Raw genomic sequence first — 16,573 nt, 5'->3', positions numbered from 1 at the left:
GGGGGGGGGGGGGGGGGGGGGGGGGGGGGGCTGTAGGACCAATGACGCAAATTGTCTGTCGAAGGTTCTTCAATTTTATTATTTTTAAGTTATTGGTCAAAATTACATTTCATTGTTTTGTTTTTTTTCACGTTTGATCTCGTCTCTTCATCACCCCCGCCCGCCCTCTCTCTCTCCCTTCTGCCTCGACGGGTCTGGTTGACAACAACGCGTTTCTTTGCGAGTCAGTTACCTCGTCGTCAACTTTCGCGGCAGGCTGTACGTGCAAAGAAAAGAACGTTACGAAAAATCGTTTCAGAAAGAACAGCAGCAATTGCGCCTGACGGGACATTCGTAACGATCAAGCCACCCGCCCAATCAGCGGACGAGCCGAAAGGCGCGACTCGAGGCCAACATAGCCGCACTACTCGGGCCGACGTGATTACTGATTGTTCTAGAGGACCCAATACCTCAGCAGCTGGTTCTGGTTCCTTCCAAGAATACGAGGGCGAGAAATAAGATGAAAAAAATCTTACTAACAAAATCAAATACATAATTTGCTTAGATTAAAAAAATAAATGAAATGATCTTGTGTGACGAATTGCAAAGAACTTACAGATGGCACCGGTTTGGCTGTTTTTCTGGGCTCGTCCTCTGTGGGTTTTTGTTGTCCGTCGGATATTCTATCCTGGTTCAAAGACATTTATTTTAATTAAAAAAACAAAACAAAACAAAACATTGATTGGTACAAGCGCAAGTCGTTTTCCTGCCCCACCTTGCTGTGAATTTCTCTCTCTTGACTTCTGTTCTTGTCTTCGCCGTCTTTGCGTCTTTCTGCCTCTTTGTCGCGCTCTCGCCGTTTGTCCCTGCTCCTTTCGGTGTCCCTTCGGACGGATTCTCTCTCTCTCATTCTGTCTCTGTCCCGACTCTTGTCTCGATCTCTTTCGTGCTCTTTGTCCTTCTCCTTGTCTCGGTCTTTCGCGCTGCCTTTGTCTTTGTCTCGTTCGCGGCTCTTGTCTCGCTCGGCGTCTTTGGCGCGGTCCTGCTCGCGCCGCTGGTTCTTGCCCGAGCGCTCCCTGTCGTGGCGGTGGTCTCGCTCGCCATCTCGATGCTGCCTTACCCGCTCTCTGCGCTGGTCCGGGTCCTTGTCTTCTCTGCTCCCGCTGCGCTCGATCCTCTTCTCCTCCTGAATACGTCCGAAGCGAAAATTGAAAAATGAAACATTGAATGACAATGCTTGTGGAAATGCGATTTGTTTACCTGTCTTTCCACTGGTCGATGCTCACGCCCTTCTCGATTTTCTTTGTCTTGGGACTTGGTCGGGGCCTTGATTTTCGAGTCCACCTTCTCTCCGGAAAGTATTCGTTTCACCGCCTCCTCACTGGACAGCTTTGGATGAAATATTTGGAACTCTTTCAATAGGAAACGAGACTCAAATACCATGCGAGTGACCTAAACTGCAGGGAATCTTTTCCAGAACATAAACAAACAACTGCCTATTCCCCAGGTGCCACTTTATCTCCTCGTCCACCCACTCCTGGGTTCAATTAACCGACTTCATTGTTCTCCCCGAGGAGGCCATTTCAGACTTTGTCCACAACATTCAGACGCTCAAAAATGAATGAGGTGCGTGGAATAATCTGGACTGAACAAACCTTGTTGAGACAGCACTTGGCAATAGCCTGCAGCAGCTCATTGGTCTTCTCGGGCTCGTGGCCGGCCACGATGCGCGCCGGCTTTGCTGCCAGGGACTCCCCGCTGACGAGTATCACAACATCGATGGCTTTCTGAAGGAAGGCTATCTTAGTCTCCTTGTCCTACGAGGCGTGGGAAAAAAAGTCAGTGGTTTGAATCTTTGACCGGCGAAGGTATCGGGTGTACTCATGCTGAACTCGGCATGAACTGCGTCACCACACATAAACTCTAAAGAGACACCGTTTCCATGTAAGGTGAGATTAATAGCCTTGTGCTGTTGATCACTTTAGCGACTGGCGAGTAAAATGCTCAGCCAAGACTTCAAGTGCGCTTGGCCATAAACAAAAGCCAAGTGATGCTTTATTAAATGTGTGAGAGACATTGAATGACAAGAGTCACACAACGGGACTGAAAGAACAGATCGCTCATCAAAATTGACCGTAAAATGAACATAGCAGAGAGCGCAACCTTACCTTGACATTATCGGACTTCAATTCACTGTCTTTGTACAGGCCTTTCATGAAACCGGTGGTTCTGATGATCTGAAAGTGGGGAGAATAGATGGAAGACAGTTTTTTTCTCCTGCTCTGAGGGGAGCCTCAGTCATCCTTTGTGTATTTTGACAGGAATATATCTTACATTAAGAGTCGGGTTCGACCGATTAATTGGCCGGACAATTAATATGGCCAATATTTGCTCTTTTATAATTTGCAAAAATCTGCCAATTTTTAGCCGATTGTGTTTTTATCCCTCCCCACACAACAAAAGGCAACAATAATGACAGTCAAACATCCCCACATATCTTTACTGTTGTAAGCATTAAGGGCCTATAAAAAAAATGGTTATTAAATTCACTTGATATCTTTTTTTTAGATGAATCAGGCCCTAAATAAAACATTTGGGAACACTTTTGACCCGCATATGCTGACACATTGTGCTTTATCAAATATACATGTGGCCGCAGTGAAATACAACACTAACTACCTGAAGAAGAGTGTTGGTGTCTCTATTTAGAAGTGGAAACTTAAATTACTGTGCTTGACACCGATCTTATGTGCCATTACGTCTTGGGAAATCTTTGTATCTACTGGTATACATTTGGGGCTATTAGTGCTAGCTAATAGCTGTGTTCGACATACACTGATTACGTACACCCTTACATTCCAATGTGGTCCAACATAAGGAATTTAAAAGTAAACATCTCCGAATAATGCTCATTTTTTACGGCCAAAATGGGTCCCAACATAGAGCCTTGAGGAGCACCTGCTGTGCAACTTGCAAACATTTATCACCCACTTGAGCACAGTGATTCCTATTACTGCTATTATTATACAGTAGATTAACAATTATAAATTGATGGCCTAGTGATATACCCGATTTGACTTCGAAGCAGGCAGCATTGGCACAGTTTCCACTCAGTGACGGTGTGAATGTGAGTGCAAATATTTGCCCATCTGTATACGTGCCAATGTCAACTGTTTTTTGGGGGGTTTGTTTCTTGGGGGGGGGTGGGAGGGCGAGATTTTCCCAGTCAGCTATATCAGAGATGTTTCTAATAAAGTGTCGGGAATTACATTTTGGACGACCACTGCTCTTTCGTTCTCTCCTCTTATACAGTTAACTTAAGATTGGTTTTATGCCGAATTTTAAAGCACCTGGCAGCGATCGGTTCAGTTGCGATCCCTGAAGCGCATCTAGCAACGCTTGACGACAACGTTGTTTGCGTTGTGTCAATGGCAACCAGAGGACATAACCCAACGCCCAATTTCTCGTACTAATACTCGCATTGCTTGCCGCTGCTGTATCGAAGCAGCCCAACGGAAGGTTTCCCCAAAAATAAAATAATCAAGCATTTTATAGTCTCTACATTGCGAGCGAATTAACATGGCTAAGCGGTACTGCTAGCGAGCTAATACTTTTCGATGAGCTCGCGTGCAGACGACCTTAGTTTGGTTTCATGCTTGCCATTTTCACATATGCCAAGAATATGAGCATAAACGTCCCATTTCGCAAAAACATGCCCGCACCAGTCTCACCTCATTGAAGATGTCGTGCAAGTATCGAAACGGTGGTTTGCTGAGCAGTTTTTCTGTCAGCGGTGGTTTCTTTATCACTTTTCCGAGCGCCTCTTGCGTCTTTTTAACAACACTCTCGTTCATTGCAGCAGTTTTCAAAGAAGAAGACAGGAAGCAAAATAAAAAGCGCGGACAATAACGAAGCCAATTGCTTCTGTATGAATACTAAGCAGGCTATAAGTCCGCGCTTGCGCATTGGAGAGGAAGAAGCGCTCGCGTTCCTCTTCTTCTACCAACTTTGCAGTAGTTTGGATTGACAAAGCTACCGACACTGCCCCCTGCCACCGCCAATGGCAAACACAATCGAGTACCGTACTGCGTTCACGTTCATTTCCCTTTGGGGGTTCATTTACTGAACAGTTTTTATTAAAAAAATACATTTGAAAATATGAATTAAAATCAGGATGCAAAAATACATGTTAAAACAAATACAAAATAAATAAAATAAATACAGGTAAGAAATAAATTCAAACGTACATTGTAGCTAATTGTTCACCTGACTTCCACGATATTGTTTTCGGCCAATTGAAGTTATAAGTCAGTTATGCTGCGTTCACGTTCATTTCCCTTTGGGGGTTCATTTCCTGAACAATTTTTTATGAAAAAAATACATTTGAAAATATGAATTAAAATCAGGATGCTAAAATACATGTGAAAACAAAGCATATAAAATACAGGTAAGAAATAAATTCAAACGTACATTGCAGCTCATTGTTCACTTGACTTTCACGATATTGTTTTCGGCCAATTGAAGCCATAAGTCAGTTATTAAATAAATTCCTATTTTAAACATTGAAAAATGACAGATTATACGTGGATAAATTGGCACTCTCCAATGAAGATTATGACGTGCGTGATGGGGCAGCATGACGTCACGAGCCATTAACGTGACGAAATAAAGTCGAAGTAATTATTTTCACTGGCTCCTCGGCAGTTTAGTGATCTCAGAATAAGTCCATAAAGAGAAAGGAAACAACGAATATTTGTTGGTCGAAAATAATGGCCGCTGTCAACAGTTTAGTAATCAAAAAAACGCAAAGCATGCTGGGCAAAGTGATAAAGAAACCGGCTCTCACTGAAAAACTGCTCAGCAAACCGCCGTTTCGATACCTGCACGACATCTTTACCGAGGTGAGACATTTATGCAGAGTAAGTAACGTTGAAAGCTAGGAAACTATTAACATTTGCATAAGGTACGTTAATTGTCACAAACCAAAGGCATCCCGTGCTTGTACTTCCTGCTGGACAACGTAATATGATCGTATTTACATCATATTACTGGCAGAATGCAGGACATGATGTTGTTGAAACACGAAGTAACCAATAGGTGGTGCTATTACTTTGCATTAGACTGTAAGGAGTACAGACCTTTTTTTTTTTTTGCATGTGACTAACTAGGCGCCAAGATCCATCTATCGATCCATCTATCTATCCGTCCATCTATTTATCGTGAATGTATGACTTATGGGAGGCTACAATTTGCTTTTCCCCAAAAGCAATATGTCAGCAATTCGTTCATCAAGCTGTGAAGTTGAATCCAACAAATCTTTCCGTGATGACCAAGTGAGATTTGAGTACCTCGCAGCAATGTACGGCACCCATGTTGATACCTTGCGTCCACCTTCACCAGATCATCAGGACCACTGGCTTTATGAAAGGCTTGTACAAAGACAATGAATTGAAGTCAGAATGCATCAAGGTAAATTGGACCAACATCCAGAAACCTTCCTGCTGGTGGCTAGTAAATGACCATTTTCAACTTTTAGGACAAAGAGATGAAGATGGCGTTCCTTCAGAAGGCAATCGACGTTGTGGTGCTGGTCACCGGGGAGCCCCTTGCGGTCAGACCGGCACATATTGTCGCCGGTCATGAGCCCGAAAAGACCAACGAGCTCCTGCAGGCCATTGCCAAGTGCTGCCTCAGCAAGGTTGGTCCGCCCACCCGTGGTTCTTGAAGTCCTTAAAATGTCAAATGGCGGACCTTCATAGTCACTGGAAGGGACGCAGCCACGATGACATGTCTTCATGTGTTCCTCAGATGTCCAGTAAGGAGGCTGTGAAGAGAGTTCTTGCGGGAGAGAGGCTGGACGTGAGGGCCAAGGACAGCACGCTGAAATCCCAAGACAAGGACGCTGCGGAGGGACGCCAAGCGCAGCCTGACAGAGAGGTTGGTGCACGTACGCTTTTGCAAAAATACTCAAAATATTTTTTTTTGTTTTGCACTGTCGTGGTATGTGCGTGTTTTGTCATGTAAAGTGTGGCTGTTGAAGCCTTTTCCAGAATGCCGCTCAGCGCTTGATGGTGTCACTTTTCAGGGAACAATTAATTCACTGTAACACGTTTTGATAACCACTATTTCCTACTATCGAGTTTCTTTGCATTCACCTGTTTATTTTATTTATTTTTTAACGGCTGACTCGGTTTGTCATCCGCATCCACGGCGCTTTTTTTTTTTTTTTTTTGACACTTAGAAAAAAAAAATCATCCGGCATCCACGGCAATCACGGCCTGTCACGTTTTCCCATACTGTCGCTTGCGGTTTTGTCCAAAATGGTCGGAAATGGTGCTCGGCAACATTATTAAAACACGACCTAAGAACCGTGATTAGCAATAAACCTTGCACGTATTTTGAATGATTCCAGGCCGACCCCGAGACCTCAGAACGTAGTTTGGATCCAGGTCGTCTCCGCCCTGGAAGTGGCCAAAGTCCCAACGCGGATCAAAGCGCGAGAGACTCAAGACGGACGTTCCCGAAAGCAGGTCGTGTGGCGTTTTTTTTTTTTTTTTTTTTGGACACTTAAAAAAAAACAATCATCCGGCATCCACGGCAATCACGGCCTGTCACGTTTGCCCATCCTGTCGCCCGCGGTTTTGTCCAAAATGGTCGGAAATGGTGCTCGGCAACATTATTAAAACACGACCTAAGAACCGTGATTAGCAACAAACCTTGCACGTATTTTGAATGATTCCAGGAGAAGAAGATGACGGAGCCTATCGAGAGCGGGGTTGAGAAGGCGCCAGAGCCGCCCCGAGAGCAAGAGAAGCACCGTCGAGACGGCGAGAGGGAACAGCGTCCTGACAGGGAGCCTTCGGCCAAGAACCACCGGCGGGAGCAGGAGCTCGCTAAAGATGGCGAGCAAGAAGACAAGAGTCGCCAACGCCAGCGAGACAAGGCTAACGACGACGCGCAAAGCAGCGAAAGGGAGCGGGAAAAGGAGAAGGAGAAAAGTCAAGCCAAGGAAAGCAGCAAGCCGAGAGAGAAAGAGAGGGACAAGTTAAAAAGCGCAGAAAGCGAGCGACACAAGCCGTCTTTGTCACAGACCGAAAGTCCGGCAAGAACGAGTCAGCCGTCCTCCGCCAAAGGGCAAAGAAGGAAAAACACTTTGGGAGGTACGCTTTTCATTCCCCTTCAATGCAAGGTGTGCAAATGAAGGCAGCGCCCGATGACGTTTTTTCCGTCACGATTGCTTGCCGGATGGCGATGTTGTGGTTGCGCGAACCGACTTTGCGTTCTCTTTTGTCAACAGATGAATCCAACAGCGAAGTCGGCGGTAAGTCTTCCTCTTTTTATGAAGTGAAAGAAATGTCGCGAGAAAAGAGAGCTCCTGCACTCGCAAAAACAGTCCTGCCGCGTTTCGGCGGACGCTCGACAAAGGCCCAATTTGGAATTGCGCTTTCGTCTACTCCAGACAAGTCAATCATCGTATGGACCTTTCACGGGTCCCCAACACAACTCCACAAAATACATCCAGACACAAAATTCGGAAAAACGATTCCCCCTACACCAGTTTCAAGGGGGTGGTGGGGGGTTGCTTCCCCCCCCCCATTTTTCCAATTTGTCCAATTGATCAATTAGGAGCCGGCGCTGGAATTGAACCTGGACCCGCTAACCACTGGACCACCGGGCCCCTTCAAAATATTCATCTAATAACAGAAAAATAATTTATGAACATTTTTTTTTGGGGAAAAAAAGTCCATTTGCCTGAAGTAACCTTAATGGATTGCCATGACCTGGAAAACTGGGAATCTTCACACTGTTTCACTGCCATAAAGTTTGTTAAAACAATTTTGGGGGGGGTAATTCTTTCAAAAATGTGGACATATTTGGTCCAATAATTTGATGATTGCCAATTACAAAGCAGACATGAGGGCCTGATCATGGGAAATCCTGTCTTGTGTAGGTGTATCTAATGAAGTGTCTTTCGAGTGCAAACTGAACTTTGAGCTACTTGTTCACCCCCCCCCCCCCCCCCAAGACCCTCGGGAGGATGCGAGTCCTCCTAACAAGGAAAGCGGAGACGCTACCGACTGCTCACTTTCATCAGACGTGGCCTCCAGGTCTGTGGCGACAGCAAGCAAAGTTCCGAATCAATGCCGCGCCGCTGACGCCTCTTTGGTTGCCTAGCAACAACCGCCCGGCGAGGCCCAGCAGCGCTCGTCCGGCTCCTCCTCGAGTCAAGAAACAGGAGAGCTCGGCTGAAGCGCTCGCGCCCGAGAGGTGACGTGGCTTCGGGTTCTTTTCCTCATTCTTGCCCGTCGAAAAAATCGCGCCGTTGCGCAAAGCGGTTCCCGCGGTTCGAAATGTGACGACGTCCTTCTCCGTCGGCAGGCTTTCCAGTGCCAAGTCGGCAGTCATCAGAGAAGGAAAGAAGCCATCTGACGACGAGGAGGATGAGCAGTTCCTGGTGGCAGAGGCGGCCCCCGACCCCGCGGAGGCCGCGGACCAGGTCGCTGATCGACTGGCCCCCGAGCGGAACCGTTCGCATCTTTTGCGCTAGCGTTTGTCCTCATTAGGAGGGCCACCCGGAGCTGACCTTGAGCGAGAGGCGGCAGGGTCCGCCCCCGGACTGGGGACATGGAGACAAGCGGCCATTCACGCCAACTTTTTAGAGTCTTCAATGAAAGCCCAAAGGAGATTTTTTTGTGTGTGTGTCATCCAGTGTCTTTTCTCTTCCAGGAATCTGCACAAGACTTCAGGAGTGAAGAAAAACACGGTAGGTTGTTTTCCTTTTTCAGTTTCTGTCCAATCGTCTTGTCTAATGAGAGCTTCGATTCATGCAGGCGGACTCGTGAAAAAGATCCTCGAGACCAAAAAGGACTACGAACCCTCGCCAAACTCCAATAAATCAAAAGAGGTATTCGTAGCATGAAAACATTTTTTGGGAGGGGGGGGGGGTTGCCTCAAACACCAGAATGGCTCTCAATGGCGGCTCTTCTTGTTGTCTTGTTTGTTAAAGAGGGAGGAAATTTCATCTGTGCTGTAGCTGCAGCACATTTGACAATAAAGTTGGACTTGATACCTGATACTTGATAACCCCCCCGCCCCCTCCCCAAAAAAAACAGGTCGTGTGTGAGAAAGTCCCAATTCGTTTTCCACCAAAGGGCCGCCGCACACCGAGCAACGCAAAAGAACAAAAGTCGGCGAGCTTGACCTCAGCCGTTGTTTTCATGTCTTGCGTGTGTCCGAAGCTGGTGTCGGAGGAAGCGCGGAAGAAAGAGCAGGACCTGGTCACGCGGGAGATCGAGCGTCTGCGCGTGTCCATCCAGTCGGTGTGTCAGAGCGCGCTGCCTTTGGGCAAGATCATGGACTACGTGCAGGAGGACATCGACGCCATGCAGGCCGAGCTGCAGAGCTGGCGCAGGGAAAACAAGGGACCGCACAGTAGCGCGTGGGCCTGTTCTAAAAATAGCTCGCCAATGTGACATGTCTAATTCTCTTTGTGTTTGTTACTAATCCCTGAAAAATGGCAAATCTAGCCCACTGGCGGGCGGCACGGTGGACGAGCGGTTCACACCTCGGCCTCACGGTGCAGAGGTGCAGGGTTCGATTCCGGATGGGATCTCCGCAACTCCTTCGTAGAAATGCCCCAGACACATCAAGGGCAAAAGTGAAAGCCTTTGGCCTCGGTGAAATGTCGTTTCAGATATCGGCATTTTCTTTTCATTTTCACGCCAGGCAAACCCCAATTACCGAATCTCTGATGCGTCCACTCGTCAAGTAACGTGACAACTCCAACTGCTGAAATTGGGATTACGACTCGGTAGTCAGAAAGACGTCATTCCGGTCATTTATCTTCTCAGCGTTTGATCCGCTCGCCGTATACAAAGAGAGACCGGAAGAGTCACAGAAAGACTCCGTTGTTCACAGTCTGTCTATAAAACGCCGCGATGAACCGGCCTTGTTGTCGATAAATGGCGAGCGTGCACGTACGCGGGCTACACAAACGAAACCCTTTCATGCTTGCGCAGAGTCACCGACCAGGCGGTGGAACCGCTCAAGGCGGAACTGGGCGAGCTGGACCAGCAGATGAAAGATTACCAGGACAAAATTTGTGCCGTGAGGTCCAACATCCTGACGAACGAGGAGAACATCCAGAAGAAGTTGGCCGCGATCATCTCTTCCAGATCCTGAAAGGACAACGGAGCACAAAGCACGTTCTCTCTTACGTTGCGGAGCCATCCAGACGAATTTTTGGGCCAATCACGGCAGACTCGAGTCAATTAAGAGTTCAAAGCAAACATGGTGAAGCGGCATTCGGCTGTCGTGCTGCGCACCAATGGAAGACGCTGCCAACGGAAATGAATTGTGCTCATTTTTTGGAAGCTCGTTTTGTGTCCTCCGCTTTGCTTGTGAACGCGGTTGGCTGTTGTGTCGCAAATGTGCCGCAGAAATCCCGCCGCTGGCCTGGCCTTGCCTCACGCCGCTCTCGTTTGTTTTCATGGATTCCCTCAATAAACGAGTGCGGCGGCACCGCCGTGGTCAACATTCTTGCGGCTTCCGTTTGTGCCAGGAGGGAGCGGAGCGGTTTATCTGTCGACGGAGGTCACTCATAAGCGTGCGCCTCAGCTCATTGGAAAGAACTCGAAGGTTCTCGTTATTTCGCACTTGCTTGAAATCAGCGAAGAGCAGGAAAAAAAATGTATATAGGTCAGTAAGCTGGATTCATCTCGCTCTTAATTATTCACACTTTGCTGCGTGTTTTTCATCTCAAGCAAGCGCCAGGCTGCTTTTCTCAACTTTTGAAGCATTCCATCTGGATGTTTTTTTTTTGTTTTTTTTTTTACTTCACCCGGATTTAACAACAAACATGCACCGCTCTCTCTTACATTTTGTGGCTGACATTCTGCATTGAAAATATTTGTTCACATCTTTGTCCAACTCTGCCTGCTACATTCAGATGGCAACTGATTTAGATTTAAAACGCTTCTTTGTCTCTGCGCCGTGCCTGGCGACCAGTCCTGGGCGTAGCCCACCTCGTGTCCCAAGTCAGCTGATTTACAAAGTGGCAAAAATGAAAATCCTACGAGAACGTGTGTGTGTGTGTGTGTGTGTGTGTGTGTGTGTGTGTGTGTGTGTGTGTGTGTGTGTGTGTGCGCTAACTCCCATTTCATGAGACGTTTGAATGAGAGTGATCGGTTGTGAACATCCCGGGTGTGCAAACTTTTGCAAATATATCTTACAGCATCTCTAAATACACTGTCGTCATCTCGGTTATTTGAAGTACATTTTGTGGGGTTTTGCATGTGTGACAATTCATTTTGATGCATCGGCTCACAGATGTTGTGCTTTTTTTTTTTTTTTTTAGTCTTGAGGGATTTCACCGTTCTGTTCGTAATATTGCGATAACGTGACAACGGTGGTCACTTGGCGATGATAATGAAGGTGAAAAGGAAATCAAATCGATTTCCAGTCTGCTTCATTGAGCCGGGTGATGGTATCAGATCTGGATTTGCTCCCCGGGGCATGACACACACACACACACACACAACCCCCACACACACGCACACACACACACACACACACACACACACACACACACACACACACACACACACACACGCGCGCGCGCAGGCAGAGATGTTGAAGGACAGTGTGCCACATTAGCATCGCCCTTAAAATGCAAATCATCTCGCCATCCAATTTATCAGGATCGAGTGTGACCTTAAGAGTTTTGCAAAACCAAAGCAGACACGGCGCAAAGGAAGGAACCAACCCGTCGGCTTGTTTTGGACGATCGTCATCATCCGTCGCTGATCTCCACGGTAAATATTTGCCGTGGCAGACGTTAGCACTTGAAACACGGGGAGACGCCAGCCTGTTGAACGCGACAAAAGCCGCCCGCTGGCATTTTGGAAGCGCACTAATTGGCTCATTATCTCCAGCTTGCATAATAGGAAGTAAACATGACGCGGACGACGTGAAATTAATGAATTCCCCTTGTCCGTCTTGCTTGGGGTTAATCCTGCGGTGTTCGGGAGCGGGCGACGGACGTGGGGAAGCGCGACACGGCGCTGCAGAATTAAAAGCCACATTTTGAGCATCCGACGGTACTTTTTTTTTTCGTCCTCATTGTTCTCAGCAACTGCGAGATGCCGAACGGGCATTTGCACGCGGCGGCGTATCTGACGATCGCTTGAATGCTGGCTTGCAAGCCAACGTGAAAAAAAGAAAAACCCACCGAGTGATTGCTTGCCACTTCAAACCGGGGGCACTCCCAAGTCCACCTATCGCACTGCACTTATGAGAATCCAACGGCATTCGCTCAAAGGAATCTGTGGCAAAACTCGATGCGGCTCCGCTTACCTTTTACCTTGGGCACAGCAGGGGCGTCGCACGTGTGGCGGCCGTTTGTCTCGACGGGAGCGTTTCAGAAAGGGTTGGCCGGTGACTCGAAAGTGGCTCTGGAACTTCAACCGGCCTCGCCGATCATGGTCGGAGAAACTAGCGTCACTATTACAAAACATGGTGAGGATTTCACAGTGAATGGGCCCGCAGCCACTTCTGACACCCAACTGGTGATTAAAAAAAAAAAAAAAAACAAAACATCTGTAAACCCCCTTAAGTATCTCATTTCGACGTGGACGTAGTGGACAGCGGCGCTTTCCTCCTTTTTGCGCCGATCTTCAAAGCTTTTCACCCCGCCGGCTTCTCTGTGGACACTCGTGAAAGGATGTTCAAATGGACTTTGGCCGAGGCCTTTCAGTGACAAGGGCACTTGGCTATTAGCGCCGCTTTGCGCGCGGTTTTGAACAATTTAGCATTTCAAAACAGAGGCGGCTCGCTGAAAAACAGCTCATGAACCAAGCAAGAGCTCCAGGTCATCGGCCATAAAGCCATTCTTTTCTTCGCACATTTTGAGCATCCGACGGTACTACACACACACACAGACACACACACACACACACACGCATCTCCAACTGTTCTACGCCCTCGCCGCACTTAAATGCAGGGCCACGAGCGCGATGATATTACGACGCGCGTCTGGAGGACAGGACAAGTCCGATGCAAGCAATTTGGCCACGGCCATCGGAAAGGTCGCAATGCAAATGTCAGCTTTGCCTGCTTCCATCCTAATGACGGTGTCAGCTCGGGCGAGCGTTCATCGCTGTCGTCACAAAGGAAGGCCCGCCGCTCACCGATAAGCTGTGCCAGGCTCTCGCCGCCGCAACCAGGCACGCTGACAGTGCAGAAGGCACGTATTAGCCCACCACCACCACAACAACAACAAGCCACGCGGTGGCTTGAATGTGGACACTTCCAGTTTGAAGCTGACTCGGAGGGGTTGAAAAGTTTCAACAATTTCGACTTTGTCACCGAATTCGGTCACAATTGTAAAGAAAATGAAAGCAGACCAATCCTTGAAAAATGGCGGTAAGAGGGAGCACATGACTCCCACTCTGGCGTCCCTCCGCTGGCTCATTTTCGAGTTCTTCTGAAGATTCTCTTATTTGTTTTCCATTTCTGAAACGGCCTGATGACCCCACCTGACCTCTCGGGGCTCCTCCGCAGCCGCCCGGTGGCTTGGGTCTGCGGACCAGCCGCTATTTGGAGGTCCAGAGAACTAAGCGGAGGCCCCCTCTCGCTGCCCATCTTTCAAATTCGTCTTCAAGCTCATTTTTATTCCTCGGCTTTCGATTCAGCACGTGACTCGATTTGTGGTTGGACCGTTTTTGTGCTTTCTACTGTCTTTGTTTTGTTTGTTGGATGAACTCTCCTTGCTCCAAGTACAGCACTTTGCAAACAGCGGCGGTTTTCGTAAAGTGCCCTCTGAACGGTTGAGTTGAGATTCCCTCCCCATAAAAGAACGGGAAGTGAGGAACCATTCAAAGTTACGAGAATAAGAACAGCACGGCAACAGGAGGCACGAAAAAGTCCCAAGAAGCCGTGCCCCCCCCCCTCAATTCAACGCGACAGACGACATTTTGGTTTGGGTTCCAACTCTTGACGGAATTTGCCCTAACGAGTCCCCCGACTGATGGCCGACGCTCACTCGCCAAGCATTTTTGCCAACGTCTTCATTTTTTTTGCTTTACAAGAGCGACCGCACGGGGATGATCTCAATCTAATGCCCGCACGGGTGCGCTTTCATCTCCCCAACAGCGTTTTACCTTGCGATCCCCTTCCCTGATGATCCATTTGCCTTGAACACAGCAACATTACACCGAGAGACACACACGCGAGGTCACACGCTCTCGGTGAGTCGAGTAACCGGCGGCCGAGGTGGAGAGCGACGACGTGGCCGTGTGATTCTGCACATACATCAAGTCCGCTGAGCAGAAAATTGAAATGGAAATGCGGGCCTTGGAAGAGAACGCCACTCGCGTTTAGTGGGCGACCGGCGCTAATCATTTGTCATTTCTCTCAGGGGCACACGGGAGGTTGAAGCCCCCCCATTTGCTGGTACTCAAGGACCGCCACGCCGCAATGTGGCTACAGTGAAACTCAAGAGTGGAAGGGACGAAATTTACTGCGGGCTTCAAAGTATGAAAACTGCTTGGAGGGCAACGCGTTAGCCTAGCGGTTAGCGCTTCAGCCCGACCGATTCATCGGCCCGCCAATTTAATTGGCCCATATTCTTGAGAGTTGCTTGATTGCCATTCTTGGCTGATTTTTTTTTTTTAAAACACATTACAGCAGTAGATAATGATATTAAATAAAAGGCAGACTATCCAATTTTTCTCTCCTTTTTGTTTTATTGAAGTTGACTCCAGGAAGTGAATGTTCTTTACTGAAGAGATTCTTTTGGAGTTTGTATTCATATCAAATTGTATTCATAACTAAATTGTGGCAGAGTATCGCGGGGGGGGGGGTCTATCAATCCTGCATCAATGTGAAAAATGGCAGAAAAGTGACAAATATCACCGCGAGAGAGCAACCTGGCCACCACGCAGCTCCGCCCACTGTGAGCTGACACCTGCCGGCAACTGAAATCGATGTCACACAGCGCACGGTTCGTTTGCTTGTTGTGATGTCAATTTCATTTCATTTTCCAAAATAGACGGATTTAAAAAAAAAAACAACAAAAAAAAAAAGATTGACTTTGTTCAATGACATACTGGATGGTGGGCTGACACTCCAGAGACCAACTATTAATACACGCGCAATCCATATCGCGTTCTTCGAAAATAGCATCGAGGGTTTGCGAACATCAAAATGACGTCAGTCTTTGATCCCATCCTGCTTTTTGTAGTTGCGCCTTGTTGGGTTTCAAGCCTTTTCTTGAGCTTTCATCGCGAGTCGCGCGTCAGAGACAAAGTGCAATTTGTGATGTCGAATTTATTGCAAGGCGTCGCCGCGGTGAGATTGGCACTGCCGCGTCCCTGCATTTCCCGCGGAGGCTTCCACATATGGAACATTTCATTTCATTATCATGGTGAGGGAGCCCCATTGGGGCTCATCAGGCATTCGGCGTGCGGGAGTCGGACCTGGATAAATTAGGAGCGGCATGTTTGAATGAGGCAAAGATGAATTGCGCTCATTTTTTGGCGCTGGAGATTCCTTTTAAGAGGACATTTAGGAAAAGTGACTTTTTAATGGCTTGTACATTGTTGGGGCCAGCCCACCAACTCGACCAAAATAAACGAAAGTTTATTTTTTTCGGATGAAAACGGATATTGCAGATCCTTTGGGTATTTTCGTGAAAGCTGCGTTTTTTAAAATTTATTATTTGAACCAAAGAATGTCTGATACGGGGCCCTTTAGTGACATGGAAGACAAAAAATATTGTGCGACCGTTGGCAGAGGTTAGTGATGGCGTCTTCACATCCGTTCGAGGTCACATCCGGTCATCCCCGGGTTTTGTGGATTTTGTCGTCGCCAGAAAATTTTGAAGAGGCTCAAAATTTGGGGGCAACAAGAAAAGTATTGGCGACCGTTTGCGAACCCTGATCGATAAATGGACCTCTGTGTTGCAAATGTTATTTGTGGCCCTTTTGCATTTGTCTGTGAGATTTCGTCTTCAATTCAACTGCCAGATTTGTTTTACACGCCTGATTTTTGTAATGTAGGAGGCCAGACGACACAATGTAAAGAAACACTCGCCCGACACATGCAACAGTAAACTAAGAACTCTTTTATTCTTTTTTTTATGTCTCTATCTTCATAATTTTTTTTTTCTTCCCTACACAAGTCCTTCTAAAAGTTAATCGTCATGCGAGGTGCAGCGTTGGTAAATACATGCAAGGTTGTACTGTAGAGTTTGTTGGCGGGCTTTTGGGGCGGGGGGATTTCACACATGGAGGAGGGGGGCCACTGAGCATCAGTGAGAATTTACAAGTGGAGGTGCGAGGAGAATTCAGTCTAGTTCTCGCTGCCGTCGTCTCTCCCTGCCGAACCCGAAACGGGGACGGTTTCTTATGACATCATCGGTTGACATCTTCAGTGCAGTCGAAAGAAGAAAAAGGAGACAACTTGACAAACAGGCAGTCCTTATATACAAAAGAGCTCCGTGGAGACATCTGAAGAACAACAAAGTGTGTGCGTACTGGGACCGGGAGGGGGCGGGGGGCATTAAAGTGACATCACAGCAGACACGGGGTTGGGG

General features: G+C 47.6%; 2 protein-coding genes across 5 annotated transcripts in view; one reads left to right on the top strand and one right to left on the bottom strand.

Moving 5' to 3' along the window:
• Positions 1-3,990, bottom strand: part of LOC109512310 (TRAF3-interacting protein 1-like) — an 11,664-nt gene extending 7,674 nt beyond the window's left edge. For 2 of the 4 annotated variants that reach the window (XR_002167497.1, XM_019863923.1), the window contains exons 1-8: positions 3,711-3,990; positions 2,148-2,216; positions 1,635-1,796; positions 1,240-1,368; positions 755-1,165; positions 596-667; positions 450-470; positions 233-256 (exon numbers count right to left, since the gene is read on the bottom strand). Coding sequence is in view for 3 of the 4 variants with exons in the window: in XM_019863923.1 (XP_019719482.1) it covers positions 233-256; positions 450-470; positions 596-667; positions 755-1,165; positions 1,240-1,368; positions 1,635-1,796; positions 2,148-2,216; positions 3,711-3,833 (1,011 nt within the window). In the remaining variant the exon portion in view is untranslated. The remainder of the gene's footprint in view (positions 1-232; positions 257-449; positions 471-595; positions 668-754; positions 1,166-1,239; positions 1,369-1,634; positions 1,797-2,147; positions 2,217-3,710) is intronic. The other 2 variants (XM_019863924.1, XM_019863925.1) reach the window with 2 other exon arrangements.
• Positions 3,991-4,455: 465 nt separating this feature from the next.
• LOC109512298 (TRAF3-interacting protein 1-like) lies at positions 4,456-10,161 on the top strand. Its single transcript, XM_019863908.1, has 13 exons — positions 4,456-4,880; positions 5,380-5,448; positions 5,516-5,677; positions 5,788-5,916; positions 6,722-7,139; positions 7,277-7,300; positions 8,006-8,087; positions 8,155-8,247; positions 8,359-8,476; positions 8,707-8,743; positions 8,811-8,884; positions 9,219-9,438; positions 10,001-10,161. Exons 1-13 carry the CDS (start codon positions 4,749-4,751, stop codon positions 10,159-10,161), a joined length of 1,719 nt encoding a protein of 572 aa, XP_019719467.1. The 5' UTR covers positions 4,456-4,748.
• Positions 10,162-16,573: the final 6,412 nt, after the last annotated feature.

Source organism: Hippocampus comes, unplaced genomic scaffold, assembly GCF_001891065.2.
Source record: "Hippocampus comes isolate QL1 unplaced genomic scaffold, H_comes_QL1_v1.1 scaffold313, whole genome shotgun sequence".
Lineage (NCBI taxonomy): Eukaryota > Metazoa > Chordata > Actinopteri > Syngnathiformes > Syngnathidae > Hippocampus > Hippocampus comes.
The sequence above is the reverse complement of the archived record's forward strand: the minus strand, read 5'-3'. Positions and strand labels throughout refer to the sequence as shown.